This window comes from Geotrypetes seraphini, chromosome 1 (assembly GCF_902459505.1).
Source record: "Geotrypetes seraphini chromosome 1, aGeoSer1.1, whole genome shotgun sequence".
Taxonomy (NCBI): Eukaryota; Metazoa; Chordata; class Amphibia; order Gymnophiona; family Dermophiidae; genus Geotrypetes; species Geotrypetes seraphini.
In genome coordinates this window covers 394,016,931-394,042,700 of record NC_047084.1, presented here as the reverse complement: position 1 = coordinate 394,042,700, position 25,770 = coordinate 394,016,931, and the positions used below count along the sequence as shown (strand labels likewise).

General features: G+C 41.1%; 1 protein-coding gene across 9 annotated transcripts in view; it reads right to left on the bottom strand.

The window, feature by feature from the left end:
• The window catches only part of LOC117347156 (stimulated by retinoic acid gene 6 protein-like), a 422,585-nt gene that overhangs the window by 325,992 nt on the left and 70,823 nt on the right, over nt 1-25,770 (bottom strand). For all 9 annotated transcript variants that reach the window (XR_004536733.1, XR_004536730.1, XM_033917677.1 and 6 more), the window contains 2 exons: nt 11,363-11,493; nt 1,066-1,186 (listed from right to left, as the gene is read on the bottom strand). Coding sequence is in view for 7 of the 9 variants with exons in the window: in XM_033917677.1 (XP_033773568.1) it covers nt 1,066-1,186; nt 11,363-11,493 (252 nt within the window). In the remaining 2 variants the exon portion in view is untranslated. The remainder of the gene's footprint in view (nt 1-1,065; nt 1,187-11,362; nt 11,494-25,770) is intronic.

Here is a 25,770-nt window from a genome sequence, read left to right as displayed (position 1 = left end):
TAATTTTATTTTCTGTTTTGTGATTACAATATGTCAGATTTGAAATGTGTATCCTGCCAGAGGTGGTGTTAGACCATGAATGTGAGCTAGGATTTAACAGAGAGGAAAAGTCTTTTTTGTTTATACCACAGCGCCAGTGTGGGTAGGAGAGGGCAATGGGGATGAAGAGGCTATAAAATAAACTCACCAGGATGTTTGGAAAAAGCACCCAATTGGGCAGGAAAATCGAATTAAAAAAAACAAATGATTCAATAGGCTGAATCGAATCAAAATTTTTTTTCTTGAATCAGGCAGCACTGCCTCCTACTCCATGACTTTAATTTTCTCAGAAGTCTCTCATAAGGAGTTTCGTTGAAGGCATCAACCAAATCACTTTTGTCCACGAGTTTATTCACACCTTCAAAGAAATGAAGCAAGCTGGTGAGGCAAGACTTTGCTTGGCTGAATCCATGCTGACTCTGTTCCATTAAACCATGTTTGTTCTGAAATTTTATTCTTTAAAATAGTGGTATCTTGCCCACAATTGAAGTCAGGCTTACTCCTCTGTAATTTCCCAGATCAACCCTGGAACCATTTTTTAAAAAATTGGCATTATATTAGCCACCCCTCCACCCTCCCCAATCTTCAGCTACTATGGATTATTTTAATGATGCCTATAGGTTTTCCTTTACCTTAAGTTCCACAGGTGTCTTCATGATTGCTGTAGCAGTGGTGGATACTAATCCCTCCTCTGCCATTCTCAAAGAGAGCAAGGAGTAGGATGACTGCCAATCAATCACATCTGTCTGCTCCTCCTTTGTCTTCTAGCCCTCCAAGTGGCACTAACCAGTCTCTTCTTGTCAGATTCCAGTCTGTCACTTACAGTAATTGTGTATAACTGTCTAATTTTTGTGGCTACATAACTGTGCAATTGTTCTATTTTCATTTCAAAATAAACATTGGCCTGAGCTATTGGACCCAGTTCTTGAGTTTTATACCATATAAATTAACCAGTTATTCAACCAAATCTCCTCATCCAAAACAGCATTTTGCATTATTTACCTACATGGTCAATACCATACTTACCAAATTAATGTGTACAAAAATCCCAGTATAGATCCTGTTAATCTGAAATTTGTAGAAAGGCAAGCAAAGAACGGATAATAGGAAAGTCCCACTTCAATCGCTCCAATCAAGAACACAAATGCTGAAAAACAAGCAAAATGTTTAGATTAGACCAGTAATTTGAACCAGTAATTCTCAGATCTTTGAAAAATTTGATTGTGCTTTGGTTTCTGAGACCCTTTTCCTTTCCATTCTAAGATACAGGCAGTCCCAGAGTTAATATACATCCTACCTTCTCCACATCCTTGAGGCCCCTCTTGCAACCCTTTCCATCCATCCCACTGTTCCCGCTCTACCACCACATCCAACATTACTCCCTCTCATCTCTCTCTTCCCCATACATCTCTACCTCACTCCTCTCCCACCACCATGTCTGAAAATAAGACAGTGTCTTATATTAATTTTGGGTCCAAAAAATGCATTAGGCCATATTTTCGGGGATGTAACATAGTAACATAGTAGATGACGGCAGTTAAAGACCCGAATGGTCCATCCAGTCTGCCCAACCTGATTCAATTTAAAAATTTTTAATTTTTTCTTCTTAGCTATTTCTGGGCAAAAATCCAAAGCTCTACCTGGTACTGTGCTTGGGTTCCAACTGCTGAAATCTCTGTTAAAACCTACTCCATCCCATCTAAAGTCTCCCTGTCATTGAAGCCCACTTCAACCCATCCTCCCCCAAATGGCCATATGCAGACACAGACTGTGCAAGTCTGCCCAGTACTGGCCTTAGTTCAATATTTAATATTATTTTCCAATTCTAGATCCTCTGTATTCATCCCATGCTTCTTTGAACTCAGTCACTGTTTTCCTCTCCACCACCTCTCTCGGGAGCGCATTCCAGGCATCCATCACCCTCTCCATAAAGTAGAATTTCCTAACATTGCTCTTGAATCTACCACCCCTCAACCTCAAATTATGTCCTCTGGTTTTACCATTTTCCTCTCTCTTAAAAAGATTTTGTTCTATGTTAATGCCCTTCAGTATTTTAACGTCTGAATCATATCTCCCCTGTCCCTCCTTTCCTCTAGGGTATACATATTCAGGGCTTCCAGTCTCTCCTCGTACGTCTTCCGACTTAAACCATACCTCTGGTAACCCTGGTACTCTCAATCTTCTAGATGTTCCGAAGTATATGATCAGGCAGATTCAAATGGTACAAAACACAGTAGCAAGATTTATGTTGGAAAAATCAAGGCAGACAAGTGCCACCCCACTACTGAAAGAGTTACACTGGCTCCTGGTTGAAAGCAGGATTACATTACATTACAATAGAGATTTCTAATCCGCCATTACTTTGCGGTTCAAGGCAGATTATAAAAGAAATAAAAAACGGAGGGTTACAATGGAAGAACATTTGTCCTTTCCAGAGAGGATGAAATTAAAGATCTTGTTGCTGATACACAAAATCATTCATCTCTTGGAACTGCAATATCTAGCGGCCAGACTACATAATCATACACCAGCACACGCCCTGCGCTTGAGCCAAGAATACCTGTTGGAAATACCCTTCTTTAGAGACATCAAATACAAAAGCGTTAGGAAAAGAATGTTCACAGCGATGGCTCTAAGATGGTGGAACTCCCTTCTGAAGGAATTAAAACTAGAAAAGGACACCGGAAAGTTCAAGAAAGGGATAAAGACCATTCTTTTCACAGACTACTTTAACTACCGTATTTTCACACATATAACGCGCGCGCTATACACGATTTTACAAACCGAGCATAACCATACGCGTTATATGCGTGAGCGCGTTATACAATTTGTTTTTTACATTGCTAGTTCCCCCCCCTGACGTCCGATTCATCCCCCCAGCCCCCCCACACCGTTTGTGGTGGAGAAGCAGCCTACTATGGGTTCGCGATACCAGTGAGCCCTGCACTGCTTCCTCTGCGCGGTCCCGCCCCTTCTCTGATGTCCTTCGGGGGGGGCAGAGATCCTTCGGGGTGGGGCATCAGGCTTTCAGGGTGGGGCGGGCCTTCAAGGGGGGGACAGAACTTCAAGGGGGGACAGGACTTTGGGGGGGATAGGACTTCAAGGGGGGGGACAGGTCTTCAAGGGGGGACAGGCAGACCTTTAAGGGGGGACAGGACTTCAAGGGGGGGGACAGGACTTCAAGGGGGGACAGGCAGACCTTTAAGGGGGGACAGGACTTCAAGGGGGGGGACAGGACTTCAAGGGGGGGGACAGGACTTCAAGGGGGGACAGGCAGACCTTTAAGGAGAGACAGGACTTCAAGGGGGGGACAGGCAGACCTTTAAGGGGGGACAGCACTTCAAAGGGGGACAGGCAGACCTTTAAGGGGGGACAGGACTTTGGGGGGGATAGGACTTCAAGGGGGGGAACATGTCTTCAAGGGGGGACAGGCAGACCTTTAAGGGGGGACAGGACTTCAAGGGGGGGACAGGACTTCAAGGGGGGACAGGCAGACCTTTAAGGGGGGACAGGACTTCAAGGGGGGGGGACAGGACTTCAAGGGGGGACAGGCAGACCTTTAAGGAGAGACAGGACTTCAAGGGGGGGACAGGCAGACCTTTAAGGGGGGACAGCACTTCAAAGGGGGACAGGCAGACCTTTAAGGGGGGACAGGACTTCAAGGGGGGGGGACAGGCCTTCAGGGGTGGGGGGGCAGTGTGGTTAGGAGAAGCCAAAGGAGGTGAAAAAGCTATAAAATAAACCCACCAGCGTGTCAATGTGTTGAGAGGAAGAGGTGGTCTGGGAAATTCTGCTGAGCAAACTCCGGGCCCATTTCCACCCCCCAGTTAGTCCACTCCACTCAACTGGTTCACACACTGAGTGGGTCTTTGGGTGTTGTGCCTGGGTGTTTGGGTGTCGTTTTGGGATCTCTTCTAGTGGTTTGTCAGTATCTCCTTCTGGTCCAAGGAAGGAAACTTTGTTAACCTTAGCATTGACCTTCAGAATATGTTTGTAACAGCGCTGCTTGTGTGGCATTAGGCTATGTAGTGATCGAAAGAAAAAACCAGACCTTTGCACATTTTTGCACTATATGGTGGGTGTATGAGGAGATTCACATTTCCTGCACAGCTACCGGTAAGTCCTTGTGAAGTTACCTTGTTCTTTCTGTTTGGAAGGAAAGATCTAAGCTTAAAAATGAAGTGGCCAGAAGTTATGGTAAAAGCAGATAGCATTGCTGGTTTTAAGAAAGGTTTGGACAAATTCCTGGAGGAAAAGTCCATAGTCTGTTATTAAGACATGGGGGAAGTACCGGTATCTGCTTGCCCTGGATCGGTAGCATGGAATGTTGCTACTCTTTGGGGTTTGACCAGGTACTAATGACCTGGATTACAGTAGCTACCATGAGAATGGGCTACTGGGCATGATAGACCATTGGTCTGACCCAGTTAGGCTAGTCTTATGTTCTCATCTGTAGGGGCCTTTGTTTTCACTTCTTATTTTAATGTGGTTTTTTTTCTGGGAACTTATCAGTGTTTTTTATAATGGGAACAAAAATGGAAGAGAATTACCCTAATATGTGTGGAATGGGGGGGGGGAACTACCGTAATTTCTTCAGCTAAATAATTCAATCCATCTCAACCACCTCAACCAGACATAGAAGAACTCACGCACCATTCACACACCCTCCAACCAAAAACGTCAAAAGAAAAAAACTGTTCATTCTTAAAAACTACCGTATAACTTTTAATCTAGATCAAGAGCCCTCGAGTTAGTGAGTATGAATTCAGCAACAAGAACAGAAATCACATGTTCATTCTTTTAAACTATAACATTTACCGGTAATCTAGATCAAACGAAGTATCAAGTTTCAAGTTTATTAGGATTTTATATACCGCCTATCAAGGTTATCTAAGCGGTTTTTACAATCAGGTACTTAAGGACAAAATAATCTAAATAGTTACCGTAATTACGGTAAAGTTGTAAATAAACAAAGTTTACTGGTTTATTCAGTCATCATCATCACAGTCATCTGAATTGTTGAATCCATCAAAATCCGAATTGTCATCATCGTCATTAAATAAAGTGAGCACGGCCTGCAGACGATCCTCGTTTATTTCCGAAGTGATATTGTCATCGTTGTCATCATCATCGCTGATATCCGTGTTGTTGCCTCCTTCCGCTGCATAATTACCAGTGTCATTGGTTTCATAAACAATGCCTGCTTTTCTAAATCCGTTTCGAATAGTATCTGGTGTTATTTTATCCCATGCTGAAGCCACCTACTTGCAGAATTAAGAACATATAAGAAATGCCTCTGCTGGGTCAGACCCGAGGTCCATCGTGCCCAGCAGTCCGCTCACGCGGCGGCCCAACAGGTCCAGGACCTGTGCAGTAATCTTCTATCTGTACCCCTCTATTCCCATTTCCAGTAGGAATTTGTCCAATCCTTTCTTGAACCCCAGTACCGTACTCTGCCTTATAACATCCTCTGGAAGCGCATTCCAGGTGTCCACCACACGTTGGGTAAAGAAGAACTTCCTAGCATTTGTTTTGAATCTGTCCCCTTTCAACTTTTCCGAATGCCCTCTTGTTCTCTTATTTTTCGAAAGTTTGAAGAATCTGTCCCTCTCTACTCTCTCTATGCCCTTCATGATCTTGTAAGTCTCTATCATATCCCCTCTAAGTCTCCTCTTCTCCAGGGAAAAGAGACCCAGCTTCTCCAATCTCTCAGAATATGACAGGTTTTCCATACCTATTATCAGACGTGTTGCTCTCCTTTGAACTTCTGTGAAAGTTGCCTGCTTTAGCCGCCCCGTGGGTGTGTACTCGTGCATGCCGCTCTGCATCCACTCCTCCCACTCCCTTCTAACAAAAGTCTTGAATGGATGTCAAGTGGCTGCAGCTTACACGTCAGGCCTCCAGGTATCACAGCGATGTGGGCACCAGTAGAATTAATGTAGGCCTGAACATTTTTTTCTTTGCGGGCAGCCATGGTATCAAAAATTAACAAGGATTTTTTTGGAAAAAAAAATCCACCCTGTCTTGCCCTAAAGTATTTATCTACCCACAATCTCATTCCGTCGCAGTCTATCCATCCCTTCTTGTTGCAGTGCACAACCACACTGGTGGGCAGTTTTTCACAGGGCATAGTGACCCTTTTGAAAATGACCATGGGCTTTAACTTAACCCCGCTAGCTGAGCAACCAAGAACTACTGTAAAACATGTTCTTTCATGCCCAGTTGTGGTGATGGCAACAGATTTAGCACCTGTGGGGGCTATGGTTCTTGTCTCTGGAATGTCGAATGCCATTGGAATTTCATCCATGTTGATGGCGTCCTTTGCAGTGATGACAAGTTCAGATATTTCTTTGGCGACAAAGTCACGGAAATTGCAATTTTTGCTGCCAGATATCTGGAAGTCGCTGGCCAACAGTTTTTCTCATTCTAACTGATAGTCCGTTCCTTTTCATAAATTTCGAGATCCATGTGAAGCCAGCTTTGAAGTCGGGTATTCCTCTTCCATTGGCAAGAAGTTTTGCCTTCATCTGAATTGCAACGGTAGAGACTGATTGATTTTGCTCCCTTCTCCCCAGAATCCACTGCTTCAAGTCATCCTCCAGCTGAGGCCATTTTGGTTTGGCCCCACGACGTGCCCGTTTTCGCAGATTGCATTTCTCCAGTTCCTTCTTATCTTTTCTCCATTCACGCACCGATGTTTCTCCAACATCGAACTCTCTCGCTGCGGCCCGGTTGCCTATTTCCTCACCTTTCGCAATGACTTTAAGCTTAAAGTCCGCTGTATATGACTTTCGTCTCATTCCTGGCATTATGGCGTTTTAGAAAAAACTTTACCGGTAAATTTAAATTTAATCGATAAACTCCACTAGATAAAAGCAGAATACCATTCTGAAGAGATTAAAATTAAAATGTGGGCTCTACATGCAGCATTAATGATCTTTTATAGGCTTATCCAATGGCTGGGATGCTGTTGTATACACAAAATACTATTCAATGGGTCACTGGGCCAATTACAAGGCCAGATAGACCACAGAACGGGATGAGGGGGGACACGGCCACGGTGATCAAAAGCGCACCGCGACAAAGGCCCGCCTCAGTGACAGGTCAAAAGCGCGAAGCGACAAAGGCCCACCTCGGTGACAGGTCAAAAGTGCGCCGCGACAAAGGCGCGCTGACAACCCGGCGCAGACATGCTCAGACCATCTTTCGGGGCAGAGGGCAGGGCGGCAAGAGGAGAGTCAGGGCAGCAAGACAGGAGCGGGGCAGCAAGACATGAGCAGGGCGGCGAGAGGAGAGTCGGGGCAGCAAGACAGGAGGAGGTTTTACCTCAATGAGCAGCATGCGCGGTATAGGCGTGTGCGCGCTATATGGCAATTTATTTACATACATGCTGTGTTCCCGCGCGCTATACGCGTGTGCGTGTGAGACACGTATGCGCGTTATATGCGTGAAAATACGGTAATAAAGCAACATAGAGGAGATAGTTGGCTAGTCCACATTAGGAACACAACACATAACACGATACAGGTATTATGTGTGCAAATAAGTAGGATTTAGTATGAACATAGTACATAATACTAGTATTATATGTGTATATACATAGGATAATTGACTATGGTATAAATGTGTCTGTATTGAAAACCAAGTAAAAAAAACACTAACACTATATTCTAACACTTTTACAGAAGCTCATATAAACTGCTCTGAATTCACTCCACAGTCATTAATAGAGGTATAGAAGCTTGCAACAAACATTTAGGCCCTGATTCTGCAAAGCGCGTCTAAAGTGAGGTGCTGTTTGGATGTCCAAGTTAGGCGTCCTTTGTAGAATCGCACTTAACGACGTTCAGCACTGTCCAAATTTCTAGGCGTCCTTTAGAGAATTGGGTTTTAGGTAAGAGTTAAGACGTCCAATGTCCTTAATGTTATAATATTTTATTATTATGATGTTATTAGATTGGCGATTTTATGGTGGTTTTCATTATAATTGTGATTCTGGGAGTTGGATCTGTTTAATGCTTTTATTTATTTCTCTTCCATCAAAGAGAGTGACTAGGATTTGAACCAGCAACCAGCAACATTAGGGTAGAAGGCTGTAGGTTTAACCAGTGTGCTACACAGTGAGCTAGCAAGTTGCATAGCAATTGTAAAACTAGGTCCTGTAGGCATTCTAAAGGAGGTCTACTTTTGAGCATAGTTTGGGCTTCAGATAGACCCAAGTTCTATGGATGGAACTTAGGCACAGTTTGGACGTCCTTAATGCAATCTGCTAAATAGCTCTCTGGGTTTTTATTTTTGCTTTATTAAGCTCAAAATACATTTAATAAGGCACCACATAAACAGGGCACATCAAAACAGATATTTCATGCAAAACCTTCTATTTTTGTGGACAAACAGCAATGCTATTTGCTAATTAGAGGAAAAGATCCATTAACTGAAGCACAGCACATGAAAAACACAGCTTTAGGTTTCTTGCTAAAAAGCTATCCTTATTTCTGACTAAACAATGCTCCAATCAGTTCATTACTGAAAGCAAGGAAAGCACATGAAAAAATATATAGATTGTATACATAACTTCATTTGTAAAAGCTTAAAAACTGGAAAAAAAGAAAACCAAACCCAGATACAGGTCTTAGCATGGCTTCTATTTCATTGCAAATGGAGGTGTGCAGCTATACATTGCTGATCTCATTGTGAGATCATCAAGTTGCACCTGCAAGGTAGAATGTCACAATTAAACATATTTTCCAATCATTAAAAACGGACTGCCTAATATTTAGTGCTATTTAGCCAGCTGGGAACAGCTCCTGGCCAGCTAAATAGCGCTAAGCTGGCTAACTGCTGATACTCAGCAGGAAATAGCCAGTTATCTCCCCCTGAATATCCCGGTTAGTGGCTAGGCCAGTCACCAACTATGTTGCGCAGCTTAACCAGTTAGGGCCAGATTCTGAAAACGATGCCAAAATCAGTGGCCACCTTCATAAGCAGTGCTGATCACATGTCAATCATGCTACAGTGCCATTTGCAGGATCATTTGCAGGTTCCCATTAAAGGTTGGTGCCGGTATCGTAGGCTAAGGTTTTAAAGGCCTGCATTACTGGCGCATACCTTTGACAGAGAGGCATGCCTAGTCTGACCTTAGGCGCCACTATGCACTCGTTTAAATGCAATTCTGGTGCCCTTTATGTAGGCACAGTCAATTAGTGCACCAATTAAAACAATTAAGTTAGGTGATGGTAGGGCGGTGCCAGTGGAAGAGGAGAGACACTACCAGAAGAGAAGAAATGGTAGGAATCCCAATATTACAAGGCTGGAAGGGAGGGAGGTCTCAAATATAAACTGAGATCCCCATTTTTGGGCTCAAAGTTATCAGTTTATATATGGTATGTCATCAATCTCAGGATTCAAGTTACCCTTTCTTCCACTATCCTTCCCACAATAGAATATGTGCTGTCAGAAGCCATGCTAGTAACAGGAATAGACATCCCCTTTGCTGGTTTTGGCCAGCATTTTTGCTTATTTTTTTCAAAATGGCAAAATATTATCAGCAGCATTATTTGAACATAAATAATTGTCCCATTCCTGACATGCTGAGTCATATGCATTCAGCATATTACACACATTTCTTCCCTCTTCACATGCATTCTAGCTCCCGGCCAATGTTCCCTCTACTACTGCACAGTAAGGGCACCAGGACTTTCTCCATCTCCCTCTCGCTACTGTTTATTTATTTGGTTTTATATCCCATCCTCCCAGGAGAGCTCAGAGCAGGTTACACCAGGGGTCTCAAACTCGCAGCCCGGGGGCCACATGCAGCCCGCTAGGTACTATTTTGAGGCCCTCCATATGTTTATCATAATCACAAAAGTAAAATAAAACAGTTTCATGATCAAGAAACTGTTTTATTTTACTTTTGTGATTATTTATAATTATAAATGCCAATTATTTATAATTATAAATGCCAATTATATATTATATAATATAATTATATAATTATTATATTATAATTATAATTTATAATTATAAATGCCAATTATTTATAATTATAAATGCCAATTATTTATAATTATAAATGCCAATATTATTATTAAGACTTAGCCAAAGGGAAAGATTTATAAACTATAAAGAGTTTTACCTCATGCAAAATTATCATTTCTTTAATAAAACATTAACTATGTTTTCTGAGGCCCTCCAAGTACCTACAAATCCAAAATGTGGCCCTGCAAAGGGTTTGAGTTTGAGACCACTGGGTTACACGTTTACATACATATTAAAGTGTATTTATACAAGGTGATGGCAAACATGGCATGGCAGGACATTGTCTGATCGAGATGGCAAAACATAGTTAACAAAGAGTGGCGAAACATAACATGACAAACATGATATGGTGAGATATAGTATGATGCACATTGTATGACAAAACAGCATGGCAAACATAGTATTACAAGTGTGGCTACTCCTGCCATTGTTGCTTCTTTAAATGAGGAGCAATGACAGCCAAAGAAGCTACTCTCTATAGGCGCAGCTGAAAGTCCTTCCCCCTTGGACATCACTTCTTGTCCTGAGACAGAGCTGGCAACCCGCACCAATGGAGAGTGTGGCTCTAAGGTAAGTATAGCTTCTTTTGTTGCCATTGATGTTCATCTAGAAAAACAGCAGTGGCAGAGTGAGAGGGGGGAACAGAGAGGAGGTAGACACTGAATTGGGGGGAAGGAGGGCAGACACTGGATGGAAATGAGGAGAGAGAGAGGCAGATGCTGGATTGAAGGTAGAGAGAAGGAAAGCAGATGCTAGAAGGAAGAAAGAAAAGGAGGATTGACACTAGCTGGAAGAGGAGAGAGAAAAAGGACTCATTCTGAATGAAAGAGGAGAGAGAAAGAGGATACACCCTGGGTGGAAAGGGTCAGGAAAGGACAAGACAGAAGGAAGGGAGATGCTGGTCCTGGGGGAGGGAGGACAATGCAGGCAGTATGAATCTTCCTCCAAATGAGTTAGTTTTCTGCATACCATGATAGTAATGAGCCTCATTCCTAAGGTAGAGTATTTGGGGTAACGATCTCAATCTCTCAGATTTACTGCTAATGCTAATGCTGATTGTGCTGCTTGTATCATTACAAGAGAGTTTTGTTTTGAAGTTCAGATGTTGATAACATTGCTCCATGGATGCAATATCAACTGTCCAAGTGCATCATGCTTAAGAAAATGAAGACCAAGACATTTTTTGATAATCTGATTTCAGACTGTTACATTCACAGTTTGACTAGTCTACAATTAAAAAAAAATACATATCTAGGAAACCAATCAGTGAGAGATGTGTACATACCTTTGGCCCATGCTGGAACTTGTACAGGCATGTATTCTTCAGAGAACAGGAGCATGACCTTATTAGCTATGGCTCCAATTGCAAATCCAAATGACCACCTATTGGTGAACTTTCCAATGAAATCCAATGGTCTGAAAACAAAAATCAGCTGCTTAATCACCTCTGTTAAGCAGATGTTATTTAAATATTTCTATATTTTCTATTTACTATGCTAGCAATTTACAGCTAACACATGAAATGAGAGAGAGAGAGATCAGACTAAAAAAAGTTCATAAAGACATTTAAAAAAATCTTTATTAATTTTCAAATATTAACAGTGCATTGCAAAAATTTTAAACATAAACGAATCAGGAAAAGCACTTTAAATATACAAACATTCTGAAAACAATCATTTTCTCCCCCCTTCCTCCCATTCACCAATAAAAGTATAATCACATATCACATATCAATAAACTAAATACAAGAAATAACGATGCCATCCCACCTCCCTCTCTCCCACCCTGGATGTGTAAGGAGAACAGATAAAAAGAAAAGGTACATGACAACTAATGTGATTCAACAAATGAGGTCAACGGGCTCCACACCCTTCTAAATGCATTACTATATCACCAAAATTCAGCGTTCATTCTTACATATTTGTAACTGCAACATAAGTTCGCCCACCAAAAACTATAATTAAGTCTATCATAACTCTTCCAATTGCGTGTAATCATCTGCATTGCTATTTATAATGGGAATATGAAAATAAAATGCAAACCATGCGTTTCATCTTTATTAGGCTCAACACCCAAGATGAAACCCTCTGGTTTACAGGTCCATTTATGATAAGCAGAAGAGGACATCCAACTCCAAGTCTTCGCAATAGTGCTCTCATGAAGACAGGAAATATTTGGTAAATGATTCTGAATGTGAATGTCCATGACAGAGACTTGCAGCCATGGAAGATGTCTCATAGCAAAAGACTTAGTCAGTGCTTTGGATGTCACACAAATGTATCAAAAGTTATCTTGCCATAAACTTTCTGATTTGGAGAAGACTATGAGTAGTTTTTTGAAAACTCTAGAAGTCACCCCTTCTAGAATCATGTCAAAAAGATTGAGCTTATTTTTTTGTGGATCTGATGTTCACAGAAGGTAATCATTAAAGCCATTTGCATCGAGGATTTTCAGTACCGGAAAGATGAATGTTGTCTGCTAGTCGTGGTCTGTCTGTACCAGTAGGTAGATCAATGACTGGTATGCTGAGGATAGGCTGGTACTTAGGGAGACAGTGGAGGCGTAGTTGAGTCACAGAAATAGCAATGGTACCGAGGTAAAAATTAGAATAGGTACTGAACGTCAATGGAGCACAGAGTGAGGACAAAATGGCCTCTGAAGATATTTAAGTTGGGATGGTACTGAATAGAGAGAGAGAGGGCATCGAGACCATCTTCATTGCAATTGCATGGCCAGTCCTACACCGTACAGTTACGATTGCATATGGTGAAGTGGATGTACCAGTACTCTGTGCCATACAGGCAGTACCATAGGTGCAGTATCCTCAAGAAGAGGCATGCTTCAGACATGACAGCCTGCTTCGATGAATGATGGCATCCATGAGATGCATGCATCAAGTAACTTGATGCTGGTAATGCCTATGATGCTGTGATGCTGTCGATGTTCACCAGTACCAATAGGGATTGATACTGCATAGAAGTCCGTTTTACAAAGCCGCGCTAGCAACTGCAGCACGGTAACAGCCCCAAAGCCCATAGAGATTTAAAGGGCTTTGGTACCCCATGAGCGCCTGCTGAAGAAACTGTGGAACCACGGGGTGGAAGGGGACATCCACAGATGGATCCAAAATTGGCTGGTGGATAGGAAGCAGAGGATAGTAGTAAAAGGACACTACTCTGACTGGAAAGGGGTCACGAGTGGTGTCCCGCAGGGGTCAGTGCTGGGACCGCTGCTGTTCAATATATTCATTAACGATCTGGAAACGGGCACGAAGTGCGAAGTTATCAAGTTCGCGGACGATACAAAACTCTCCAACAGGGTCAAAACTGTTGAGGAATGCAAAGAACTACAGAGCGACCTGAACAAACTGTGTGAGTGGGCAAAAAGATGGCAGATGAGCTTCAATGTGGAGAAATGTAAGGTCTTGCACATGGGGAAAGGGAACCCCATGTACAGCTATACGATGGGAGGAAGGGTGATGGGGAAAGGCACCCTAGAAAAAGACCTGGTGGTATTGGTGGATACAACAATGAAGCCAGCGGCGCAATGTGCAGCGGCCTCAAAGAAAGCGAACAGAATGCTGGGCATTATCAGAAAAGGTATCACTACCAGAACGAAGGAGGTTATCCTGCCATTGTATCGAGCAATGGTGTAACCACATCTGGAATACTGTGTCCAATACTGGTCACCATACCTTAAGAAAGACATGGCGATACTTGAGAGGGTTCAGAAAAGAGCAACTAGGATGATAAAAGGAATAGAGAACCTTTCATATGCCGAAAGGTTAGACAAACTGGGGCTCTTTACCCTGGAAAAGCGGAGACTGAGAGGAGACATGATACAGACGTATAAAATCATGAAAGGCATAGAGAGAGTGGAGAGGGACAGATTCTTCAGACTAACGGGGACAACAAAAACAAGAGGTCATCCAGAAAAACTGAGAGGGGACAGATTCAAAACGAATGCAAGGAAGTTTTTCTTCACTCAGAGGGTGGTGGACACCTGGAACACGCTTCCAAAGGAGGTAATAGGACAGAGTACAATACTGGGCTTCAAAAAGGGACTGGATGACTTCCTGGGAGCGAAGGGGATTGCAGGGTATAGATAGAAGGTTACTCTACAGGACAAAAGCGTATGTGAGTTTTAGGGTAGGAGCATTTTCAGGTCCTGGACCTGAGGGGCCGCCGCGTGAGCGGACTGCCGGGCACGATGGACCTCCGGTCTGACCCAACAGAGGCAATTCTTATGTTCTTATGTATGTTATGGGGCTGTTGCCGTGCAGCAGCCGCTAGCACGTCTTTGTAAAACAGGCCCCAAGTTGCTGGGTACCAGAAACAAGGCCTAATATTTTCTTTGAAAAAAATATGAAGGAACAAAAATAAAACATTTTGTTGATTGTTGGAGTATTTTGTTGGGAAGATCAAAGTAGGCCGAAAAGCCATTGATGCCATTGCTTTACAATTGCCTACAGCAGTGTCTCTCAAACTTTTCTAGCTCCGGCACACTAAACGGAGCAAATGTGTTTCATGACACATTATAATTGAAATTATAAAATTGTAAAACCAACAAAAAAATTAAATTTGAGAGTTATTTATTTAAAGTTCTTTAAGCTATGTATGGGTAATTTTAACAACGGTGAAACTAGCTTTGGTGCCAGTTGATAGTCGACAAGCAAACACACATTTCATCATCTGCAGTCTCCTGCATTCTAGAGCTTAAAGTTACAGTACACTTTAGCACTATCCGTACCAGGCTCTGTGGATGACGCCCATCTGTGAGAACATGCTGCCTGCTTGTTCAGGGATAATATATATATTGTTGTTCAACATACCCCAGTATGTGTCTGCATGAAAGTCAGAAAAAAAAACCCTACCTAAAAGGGGATAGGTACACACTCCCCCTTAAAAGCAAAACTCTCTCATATACACCTAAGTTTCAAAAAGGCAGATTGAAACTGCACAATTAGGGCCGGATTCTGTATAGGACACCTGGTCTCAGAAGCCGACGGGCGTCCTATACAGAATCGCACCTAAGCCTGCCTACAATGAACATAAGAATTTCCGCTGCTGGGTTAGACCAGTGGTCCATCATGCCCAGCAGTCGGCTCACGCGGCAGCCCTCTGGTCAAAGACCAGCATCCTAACCGAGACTAGCCCTAACAGCGCCTGTTCTTGTTCAGCAGGAACTTTTCTAACTTTGTCTTGAATCCCTGGAGGGTGTTTTCCCCTATAACAGCCTCCGGAAGAGCGTTATAGCTTTCTACCACTTTCTGGGTGAAGAAGAACTTCCTTACGTTTGTACGGAATCTATCCCCTTTCAACTTTAGAGTGTGCCCTCTCGTTCTCTCCACCTTGGAGAGGGTGAACAACCTGTCCTTATCTACTAAGTCTATTCCCTTCAGTATCTTGAATGTTTCGATCATGTCCCCTCTCAGTCTCCTCTTTTCAAGGGAGAAGAGGCCTAGTTTTTCTAATCTTTCGCTGTACAGCAGCTCCTCCAAACCCTTAACCATCTTAGTCACTCTTCTCTGGACCCTTTCGAGTAGTACCATGTCCTTCTTCATGTATGGCGACCAGTGCTGGATGCAGTACTCTAGGTGAGGGCGCACCATGGCCCAGTACAGCGGCTTGATAACCTTCTCTGATCTGTTCGTGATCCCCTTCTTTATCATTTCTAGCATTCTGTTTGCCCTTTTTGCCGCCGCCACACATTACGTGGATGGCTTTCCTGGGAGGTCTCTCCAAGTACCGCCCCGGACAGCCTGCATTCGTGCATTAGATTTTTGTTACCAATATGCCTCACTTTATACTTATCCACATTGAACCTCATCTGCCATGTTGATGCCCATTCCTCGAGCCTGATTATGTCACGGTGTAGATCTTCACAATTCCCCTGCATCTTCACCACTCCGAATAACTTTGTATTGTCTGCGAATTTAATCACCTCGCTCATCGTACCTATGTCCAGATTGTTTATAAAGATGTTAAAGAGCACAGGTCCAAACACCGAGCCCTGCAGCACCCCACTGGTGACGCTCTTCCAGTCCGAGTATTGTCCATTTACCCCCACTCTCTGTTTCCTATGCTCCAGCCAGTTTTTAATCCACGTGAGTATTTCACCCTCGATTCCATGGCTTGCAATTTTCCAAAGTAGTCGTTCATGTCGAACGCCTTCTGAAAATCCAGATATACAATGTCGATCAGATTGCCCTTGTCTATCTGTCTGTTTACTTCCTCAAAGAAGTGCAGCAAGTTCGTCAAACCGAAGATGCCGGTTATAGAATCAGGTTCCCACTGAGCTTATCATGGCAAGGAATCTCCCTGCCGTAATAAGTTTAGCGGCAACCTGTCCCCACCCCCTGCAAAGACTACTGGCAGGAGGGATGCCCAATTCCTCCTGCCATAAACCACCCCCCTGAACAAAAGTGTCAGGAGGAATGCCCAATTCCTCCTGACCGGAACAACCCCCACCCCCCCTGAACAGCAGCGGCAGGAGAGATGCCCAATCTTTCCTGCCCAGGACTCCCCTCCACCCTCAAACAAAAGTGGCAGGACGGATGCCCAATCCCTCCTGCCTGGAACCCCTTCCCCCGATAGATCGAGTAGCCCCCACTTGAAGCCGTCCTAACCCTACCCGCCCCCCTCTAAACTTGTAAGTTGGACGGACGGAGGGGTCCTCCCTCCGTCCAGACAGGCCCTCCCTCCGTCCGGACAGGTCCTCCCTCCATCCGTCCGTCCGTCTCGCCTCCCAGTACATTGTGAGATATACCAAGGAAGGGCCTAAGGGCCTAATTGGCCCAGGTGCCTAAGGTCATACTCATAGGAGGAGCCTTAGGCACCTGTGCCAACCAGAATCTTAGGTTGGCCCCGCCCATAGGCACATGGGATTAAGTGACTTACCCAGGGTCACAAGGAGCAGCATGTTTATTAATATATTGATATATGAGGACATACAGGATCCTACCACAACCTCTAGCAATGCGTTCCAGAGCTTAACTAGTCTATGAATGAAAAAAATTTTTGTCCTATTGGTTTTAAAAGTATTTCCCTGTAACTTCATTGAGTGCTCCCTAATCTTTGTCCCAAATTCCGATCAATCTTTGCAGAAAAAAAACTCACATTTAGAAAGAAAATCTGTCCTGAACATTTGTGGACTAATGTTTTAGATTCTCTCCCCAGCTCTCCTATGGAGCACACTATTGATGATAGCTGGCATAATTGGAGTTCTATTACAGAATGTGTCTATCATTCTTTGGCACCAGTTATCACCAAAACAATCTCCTATGTCCGGAATGCACCGTGGTTTCTACCCATTCATAGAGCCCTAAAACAAAATTGTAGGAGGTTAGAAAATAAATGGAAAAAATCTCATTCAGATACAGATAAAATGAATTGTAGATCTGCAATTAGAAAATATAATTTTGAACTTAGGAAAGCGAGAATAACCTATTATTGATGTAAAATAGCCAAGACTAACAATCAGAGCAGTACTCTTTTTAAACTGGTATTCTCTGACTCAAAGTCTGAGCAATCCTTATCTCCTTCTGCGGTTGTCCTAGCCCGTTTTTTTTCAAGACAAAATCTCTCTCATTAGGCAATCTTTTCCTGCAGGAAATATTGGATATTTATCCTCCTATTCAAATAATTCCACATTGGAGATACCAGTTAATCGTTACTGGTGCTCTTTTGATTCAGTTTCTGAATACCAAGTATCCAAATTATGTGAAAAGTTGAGAAAGTGTAAATGTTCATTAGATCCTTTTCCATCATATCTTTTTCTTAATATTCCTTTTTAGGCCATAACATGGTTGACCATTTTATTAAATTATTCACTGGAAAATGGATACTTTACCCAATCTATGGGGCAAATAACACTCCTTCCCCTTCTGAAAAAAATCAGATCTAGATCACATTATCCCCTCTCATTAATTGACCAATTGCTAATATACCATTATTGACAAAATTGTTAGAATCAATTGTAACTGGTCAACTTACTAATTATCTGGAGAAATTTTCACTACTTCAACCTTTTTAATATGGATTTCATTCTAATTTTAGTACCGAAACCTTATTGATTTTTCTTCTTTCTAAAATCCATCAATTATGACAGCAAAATAAATGTTCTATTTTGCTTCAGTTTGATTTGTCCGCAGCATTTGATGTAGTGCATCATGATATTTTACTCCAATTACTTTCAGATTTCGGACTTAATCAGGTTGTCCTTGTTTGGTTTTCTAAATTTTTACTGTCTCAATCTTATTCAGTTAATATATCTAATTCCTGGCAACCTCGTTGCGGGGTTCCTCAGGGCTCTCTGCTTTCACCAATCCTGTTTAATCTTTAAATGACAACTTTGAATACTTCAAACTGTCAGCGTGGGAAATGCTTTTTACTTATGCGGATGACATTTTTATTTTGATCAAGATTGACTCAATATTACCAACTTAGCTTTTAAAATAAACCACTGTATTTCTAAACTTCAAACTTGGGCTATATCTATCCAGATGAAGCTAAATGCAGCCAAAAGTAAACTTCTCTGGTTAGGCCCAAAATTGGATTATCTTCTTTCCACTGTACTTCTGGACTCTGGAGCCTCCCTACAAACTGAGTTCTCCTCCAAGATATTAGGAATACTTTTAGATTCTTCCCTTACCTTTAAGGATCAAATAAACTCTCTGGTTAAGAAATGTTTTTTCAGTTTACGAATGCTGAGGAAGGTAAGATCTCTTTTCCATCAACATCATTTTTCTGTCTTGATCCAATCAATTATACTATCTAGGTTAGATTATTGTAATGCCATTTATCTCGGCATCACAAAGAACTGCCTTCAAAGACTACAATTGATTCAGAATACCGCTGCAAAGCTGATTTACGGAAAGACAAAATTTTGAGTCTCCATTGGCTTCTGGTTTATCTCATAATTCAGTTTATTTTTTATTTTTTTTAAATTCTTTATTCATTTTCAAACTTACAATAAGTGTGATAAAATGTCCAAACAAATTAACAATATCTATATCACTTAATAATCATCAATGGTAACAGTGATAAATACTTAACTCCCACCCTTCCCCCCTTACCTATCAAATAAACAATACTTATACAATACATAACTATAAAATTCCTTTCCCCCTTCCCTCACAATTGAACTTGTAAATTTAAGGGAAAAGAAAATTTTATCTAATCAGTACAATACTTTGTTAATGGCTCCCAAACATCTTGAAATTTCTTGAAACTAACCCACTGTATTGCCAGAAATCTCTCCATTTCATAATCCAGTTTAAATGTTTATGTATTATTTTTAAAATTTTATATGGTATTTTTGTTCCGCTTGTTCCTCTTTTATGGAATGTTTATAGATTTTCATATGCGAGAGGCTCTCATTGATTTAAACTTTCTCTCCCTTCTAGGAAAGGAATTCAAGGAGACAATAATTTTATTATTTCTCTGGCATTTAAATTTCCCCAATTATAAGAGGAACTTCCTCTAATTCCTTCCAATCTTTTCATAAATCTTTAAAAACTTTTTTATTCGCTAAACATTTTGAAAATTAATTCTCTTGTATTTTAGCTTATCTTTTTAACTTATTGTTAACCACATCGAGCTTCCTTTGGTTGAAGACCCGGTATATAATGTTAAGTTTTTAGTTTGGTTTAGTTTAATCCACTTGTACCTGTTCTGCTCCACTCAGGATTTTGTAGACTTCAATCATATCTCCCTTCGGCCGTCTCTTTTCCAAGCTGAAGTGCCCTAACCTTTTTAGTCTTTCCTCATATGTGAGGAGTTCCATCCCCTTTATCATCTTGGTTGCACTTTTTTAAACCTTTTCTAGTGCCACTATATCTTTTTTGAGATAAGGAGACTAGAACTGAATGCAATAATACTCAAAGTGAGGTCGTACCATTTTTAGTCTTGTCTACCATCCTTTTTCTAATAATTCCTAGAATCTTGTTTGCTTTCTTGGCTGTCGCCGCACATTGGGTGGAAGGTTTCAGCGTATTGTCCACGATGACACCCAGATCTTTTACTTGAGCACTGACCTTCCCCCAAGGTGAATTATTTATTTTCAACACTATTTTTTTTTTTTCGTTATGTTTGTGTTTATTGTTTGTTTATTGTTCATTTGATATCCTGCCAAAGTCCAAATGGGCAATAAATTTTTTGCACATCACCATACTACTTGCACTACGCCCTACATAGTGTATATGTTGATCTGCCCTTGTCCTAAGATTTATATAGGGCAAACATCATGATGCCTTAAAATTAGAATGACTGAACATAAGAGCTACCTTCGCACAAATAAACTGCAAGCCCCCATTGTAGCACATTATTTAGAATATGGTCATACTTTCAAGGATCTCAGATGCTGTGCTATTGATCACATTCCTGAATTAATAGAACACAGTGTTTACTACAACGGGAGCTATTTTAGATCAATACTCTTAATACCGAAGAGCCTATGGGTTTGAATGTCCATATGGACTGGAATCAAATGTCTTAATTTTGCATTTACTAGCTCTTATTCAGAGTATTTTTTCTTAGAGCATTTTTGTTTTGGTTTCCCCTCCCCCCTCCCCCGGTCTCAAACAGGGCGGGACTTATTTGACATCTACTGTCATTGGCTGGTTCTCATGGATGTCAGGGATTTAAGAGGTGTGGTTTTCCATGGCCATGTTTGGCAGGCCACTCAGAAGCAGAGGAGTTACAAGTGGTTGGGGAAGCCTGCAGGAAAGCTTTATGGTTTTATTCCATTATGTTCCATGTATGGTTTTATGCCATTATGTTTCTTTGAGCTGGATTTTTGCATTGTTCATAGGAGCCAGCACATCCTAAAGCAGCCGTTTCCAGCAAAACGTTGGGCACCATGTTGATGTGATACTTGCTCTACATACCTACCTTCATGTGGCATAAGTACCAGTTCATTTTTTCTCTTAATGATTATTTGAAATGAAGTAATTAGCAGCTGAAAGAGCTTGAAGTAATTTTCTCTTGTTTTTTCTGCATTGCCTAAGGCTTATAACATCTCCCAACGTATAAGGTTTTTTATGCCTATAAGTTTTACCCCTGAAATATTTTCCCACTTATGTTTCACTCATTACGGTGTTTGTAGGAGGGGTTCTGAGGCTTTTGCCTTAGTAACCTCTCACATTGGTTGGCTTAATGTTTGTAAAGCCTTTGCATTGACAGAAAGTTGATTATTTGCTTCCACTTTATTCTCTGTTTTCTTTGGAGTGTGTTCTTTTGAGTATTTGAGTAGAAGGGGATAGTTTGTGTATTATATGATCCTTCCACACTTGTGTTTGGTGATCTAACAGAGAAAAGGAATGCCATAACATTATAGTAAAGTCTACTTTCATATAGGTGACCATTCATACATAAATGCAAATAGTCAGTCATACATAAAAATCAGTTGTGTTATCTTATCCAGATCAGTCTTCCTGAAGGGAACAGTTAAAAGCTATTTTTTAAAAATGCATTTTTAAAAGAGTCTTAAATTTGGGAAAGGATCGTTCCATCCTAATCAGAGGTATCAAGTTATACCATAGAACTACTACTATTTATTATTTCTATAGCGCTGAAAGGCGTACGCAGCGCTGTAAATTTTAACATACAATACAGTCCCTGAAAGGTGAGAATAAAAAATAAGCCGATTTTCTTGTAGATTCATAATGAGCTAGTTTGGGAGAAGGGAGAACTAGTCTGCTTGCATCAATTGACCTAAGTGTATGGGAAGGAGAATAGTTGAGAATAGTAGAGTGCTTTGAATGTTAGGTATAAAATTTTGAATTGGCATCTAAATTGCACCGGTAGCCAGTGCAATTGGATTAATTGTGGGGTGACATGATCATATAAGCTAGCTTTACTTAGGAAACATTTTACTTTATTTTTTCTCTTTTCTTTACTCATTTTTCTTTTAAGCTTTTTTTCATAGTTTTTTTTATTATCGAGGACAATGTAGAAAATGTGGGGGATAAATACATATTTTATTCCTCTTCTACTTTTTTTCTTTTCCTTTTTTTTTAATTTCTTTATTCATTTTAAAGCTATGAGTAAGTGCAAAATATAATACAATCATATAACTCTATAAAAGCACTTAAATACATTTACAGTTATAATTTATGACAAATAGATATAAACCTCCCCACTATTATATTCAAAAAATACACTCAAATTAAAAAAATTGAAAAATGCATTCCAACCCTCACCCGCCCTTGACATGTACACATTAGGAAACAACTTAATAAAGATTTTTCTAATTTGGAACAAAATATTAAAGACTTAGGGCTCCTTCTACAAAGCCACGCTAGCGGTTTAATGCACACAATAGCGCGTGCCAAACCGCCGGCCACACTAGCCGCTATCGCCTCCTCTTAAGCAGGCGGTAGTTTTTCGGCCAGCCCAGGGGTTAGCACGTGATGAAAAGTCACGTGCGACTTTGTAAAAGGAGCCCTTAAAGATTAGAGGCACAATTGGCCCTGAAATGGGACCCAACTACTCTGCAGGCCCTCTTAAAAGATAAATGAGCTTTCCTCTCAAATGGCTAGGAAAAAGTTGTTCTCTCAGCAAGCTCTGTATTATGGAAACTCGAATAAAGCGGGAAGAGTATTAGCTAATTACCTTAAAGCTAAAAAAAGGAAAGTAAAAATTGTGGCTATCACAGATGAGAATGAGGAGACTCAATCTCACATTGGAATTATCTTAAAACAATTTTTGAAATTTTATAAAGCTTTGTATTCTTCCGGGCCTTATTCAAATAAAGAACTAGAGGGTTTAGAATTTTTAAAATTAATTAAGGGACCAAAAATTCCTGAGCATATAAAAGGAAGTCTTGAGGAGCCTATATCGTTGAAAGAATTAAACAGCATTGAAGTCCCTTAGAGTTGGATCCGCTCCAGGTGGTGATGGTTTTACTGTAGAGTTTTACAAATGTAATGTAATGTAATGTAATTTATTTCTTATATACCAAATCATTTCAAAGTACCCTATTACCTCATCTATTAAATTTATATCAGACTCAACTGACTAAAGGTTGCGTTACAGGTTCTATAGTAGAACCTCTAACTATTGTTTTGCCGAAGCCAAATAAAGATCCTATGTTGGTTTCAAATTACAGGCCTATTTCTTTGATAAATATAGATGGTAAACTTTTGGCTAAGTAATTGGCTTTGCGCTTGGCCAAGGCTCTCTCTTATATTATTGGTATGCACCAAACGGGATTTGTTGCTCAAAGACATTCTTCAAATAACACCAGGCTGGCTTTTCATATGTTAAATTTTTACAAAACCCATGGATGATCCAGCCTTCTCGGTATCCCTGGATGCAGAGAAGGTCTTTGATCGGGTGGAATGGACCTTTATGTATCAAGCAATGGATTGGTTTGGTATTGGTTCAGGATAAAATTTATTACTAATTTAACAGATATTCCAATTCATAAATCCACTTCTCAGTCCCTTTGGTTGAACCCCAAGATTCAGATTGGTGGGTTTAAGGTCATCTGGAAACACTGGATGAAGGCGGGCATATGTATTTTAGATGATGTAATATCGGACAGAAAGCTGCTTGAGTTTCCACGACTGCTACAAAAATTTGGTATTGCTAAAACTCAAAGTTATAGGTGGTTGCAGTTGAGGCAGGCCATTCAGGAGGGGTTCCCTGACTGGAAAAATCTTAAAAATCAGTATAGTTTGCCGTTCCTGTGCTTCCAGGTGGATTTCCTGGGTCACCAAGCCACTCAGTGGTATAAATTAATATCTGGATTTTTGAAGAAGAAACCAAAAACTGGTCTTTGTGACATTTGGAGCATTGAGATAAAGCATCAGATTACTGCGTCTCAATGGCCACGAATCTGGACTTGGAGGATGAGATGTACGGTGTCTGCATCTATGAGACAAACTTGGTTATTTTTTGTTACATAGAGCAGTTTGGACCCCAGTTCGGTTACATAAATTAGATAGTTCCAAGTCTAATGGATGTTGGCACATTAGATCATTTATTATTTTATTGTCCCTTTATACTTCAATTTTGGAGATCTATTTGGAATCAGGTAAACACAGTAATGGAAAATCCACTGGCACTTACATATGACACTGTGCTATTTGGCACTATGATGAGAGCTAAAAGCTAATTATCTCACAATAATAAACTTCTATTTATTATGACAGGGGTTGCCATATAGCTTATTTTGAGAAATTGGAAAAACTGGGATAGACTGAACTATACCTTTTGGTGGAAGTTTCTATGTCATGTTTTTAAGATGGAACGAAATATGGCTATACATCAGGGACGTTATAAGAAGTTTCTGAAGATTTGGGAGCCATTGACAAAATTTTGCAAAGGAGTGATTGGTGATTTTGCCCTTTGGTCATTATTAATTTTTTCTAATTGGTATGAAATGTTCTTTGGAGGCAATACTTATAGATGACATTTCCTATTTATTTTAAATTAATATTCTTCAGGTATGTTTTTCATATCTAATTCAGTATTTGTTTCAAATGTTTTTTTTTATTTAAATCGATTAAACCTTCTTTAGGCCCACGCTGCTCCTTGTGACCCTGGGCAGGTTACTTGGTCCCCCATTGCTCCAAGTACTTTATATTAAATAGATTTTGAGTCCACTGAGACAGGGTAAAATGCTAGAGTGCCTGAACAAATTCATGTAAACCATTCTTTTTATTTTGTGTAATAATTTTTATTAGCAAATGCAACACAGATGATACAGAAATCCACCAGTACAAGGACACCAGGTCTGACAAAAGAGAATACAAACTCGAACAGTAAAATGAACTGGCAATCATAGAAAAGAAAACGGGAGCGGACAAGCTCTGTTCCATCCAGTCGCATTCCGCAAAATTTTTTTTGAGAAAGAACATGATCAACCCCTCCATGCATACCACAAGCACACAAACTCCCAACACTCCATACAAATCACAACAAACTCTCCACATACACACACCCCCACACACACTAATCCACACCTCCCACAGCGGGTTGCCCAACAGGCCTCTAGACAAGAAGAAAAACGAGAGAAAGAAAGAGAAAAAGGAAAGAGAAAAGAAAGAAACCACGGAATCAGGAGTAAGTATCCAGCTGTGCTACCGAATGTCGCCTTCCAAAGCCCCACATAGCATCGCTGGGCAATCCTCCCCCCCCCAGAAGAGCGATGAATTTCAAAGTGGGCTACCTGAGCAATCCGATGTAGTCAATGAGTAAAGGAAGCCGCCTGTTCAGACACCTAATATTGCAAGAGGAGTTTTTTTTACCAAAAGGAAGGCTAAATAAAGAAATTTCTGCTGAGGAGTCGAAAAACCCGCCTCCTCCAATACTCTCTGGTTGCCCAATAAGAGCATGCTATAGTCACGGGGAATATGTCGGTGCACAATTTGCTCCAAAAAAGGGAGAACCTTCAGCCACAAATCAGTTGAGGGGCATTCCAAAAAATGGTGAACCAAAGTCCCAGCAGCTCTACGGCACCTAGTGCAAGTAGCCCCCTCCCAGAGGCCCATAAGGGCCCCGCGCGTCCTAGAAATATACGCCCTGTGTAATATCTTAAACTGCATCTCCTGGAGATCAGAGGAGCCCCCCACGATCCTAAGATGACCAAACAGCGCAAGGAACGCGCTCCGATCCCCCAGAAAGCCCAGCTCCCTCCGCCACACAGAGGCCACTCCATCAAGGGTACCCACAGACAAGTTGGCCC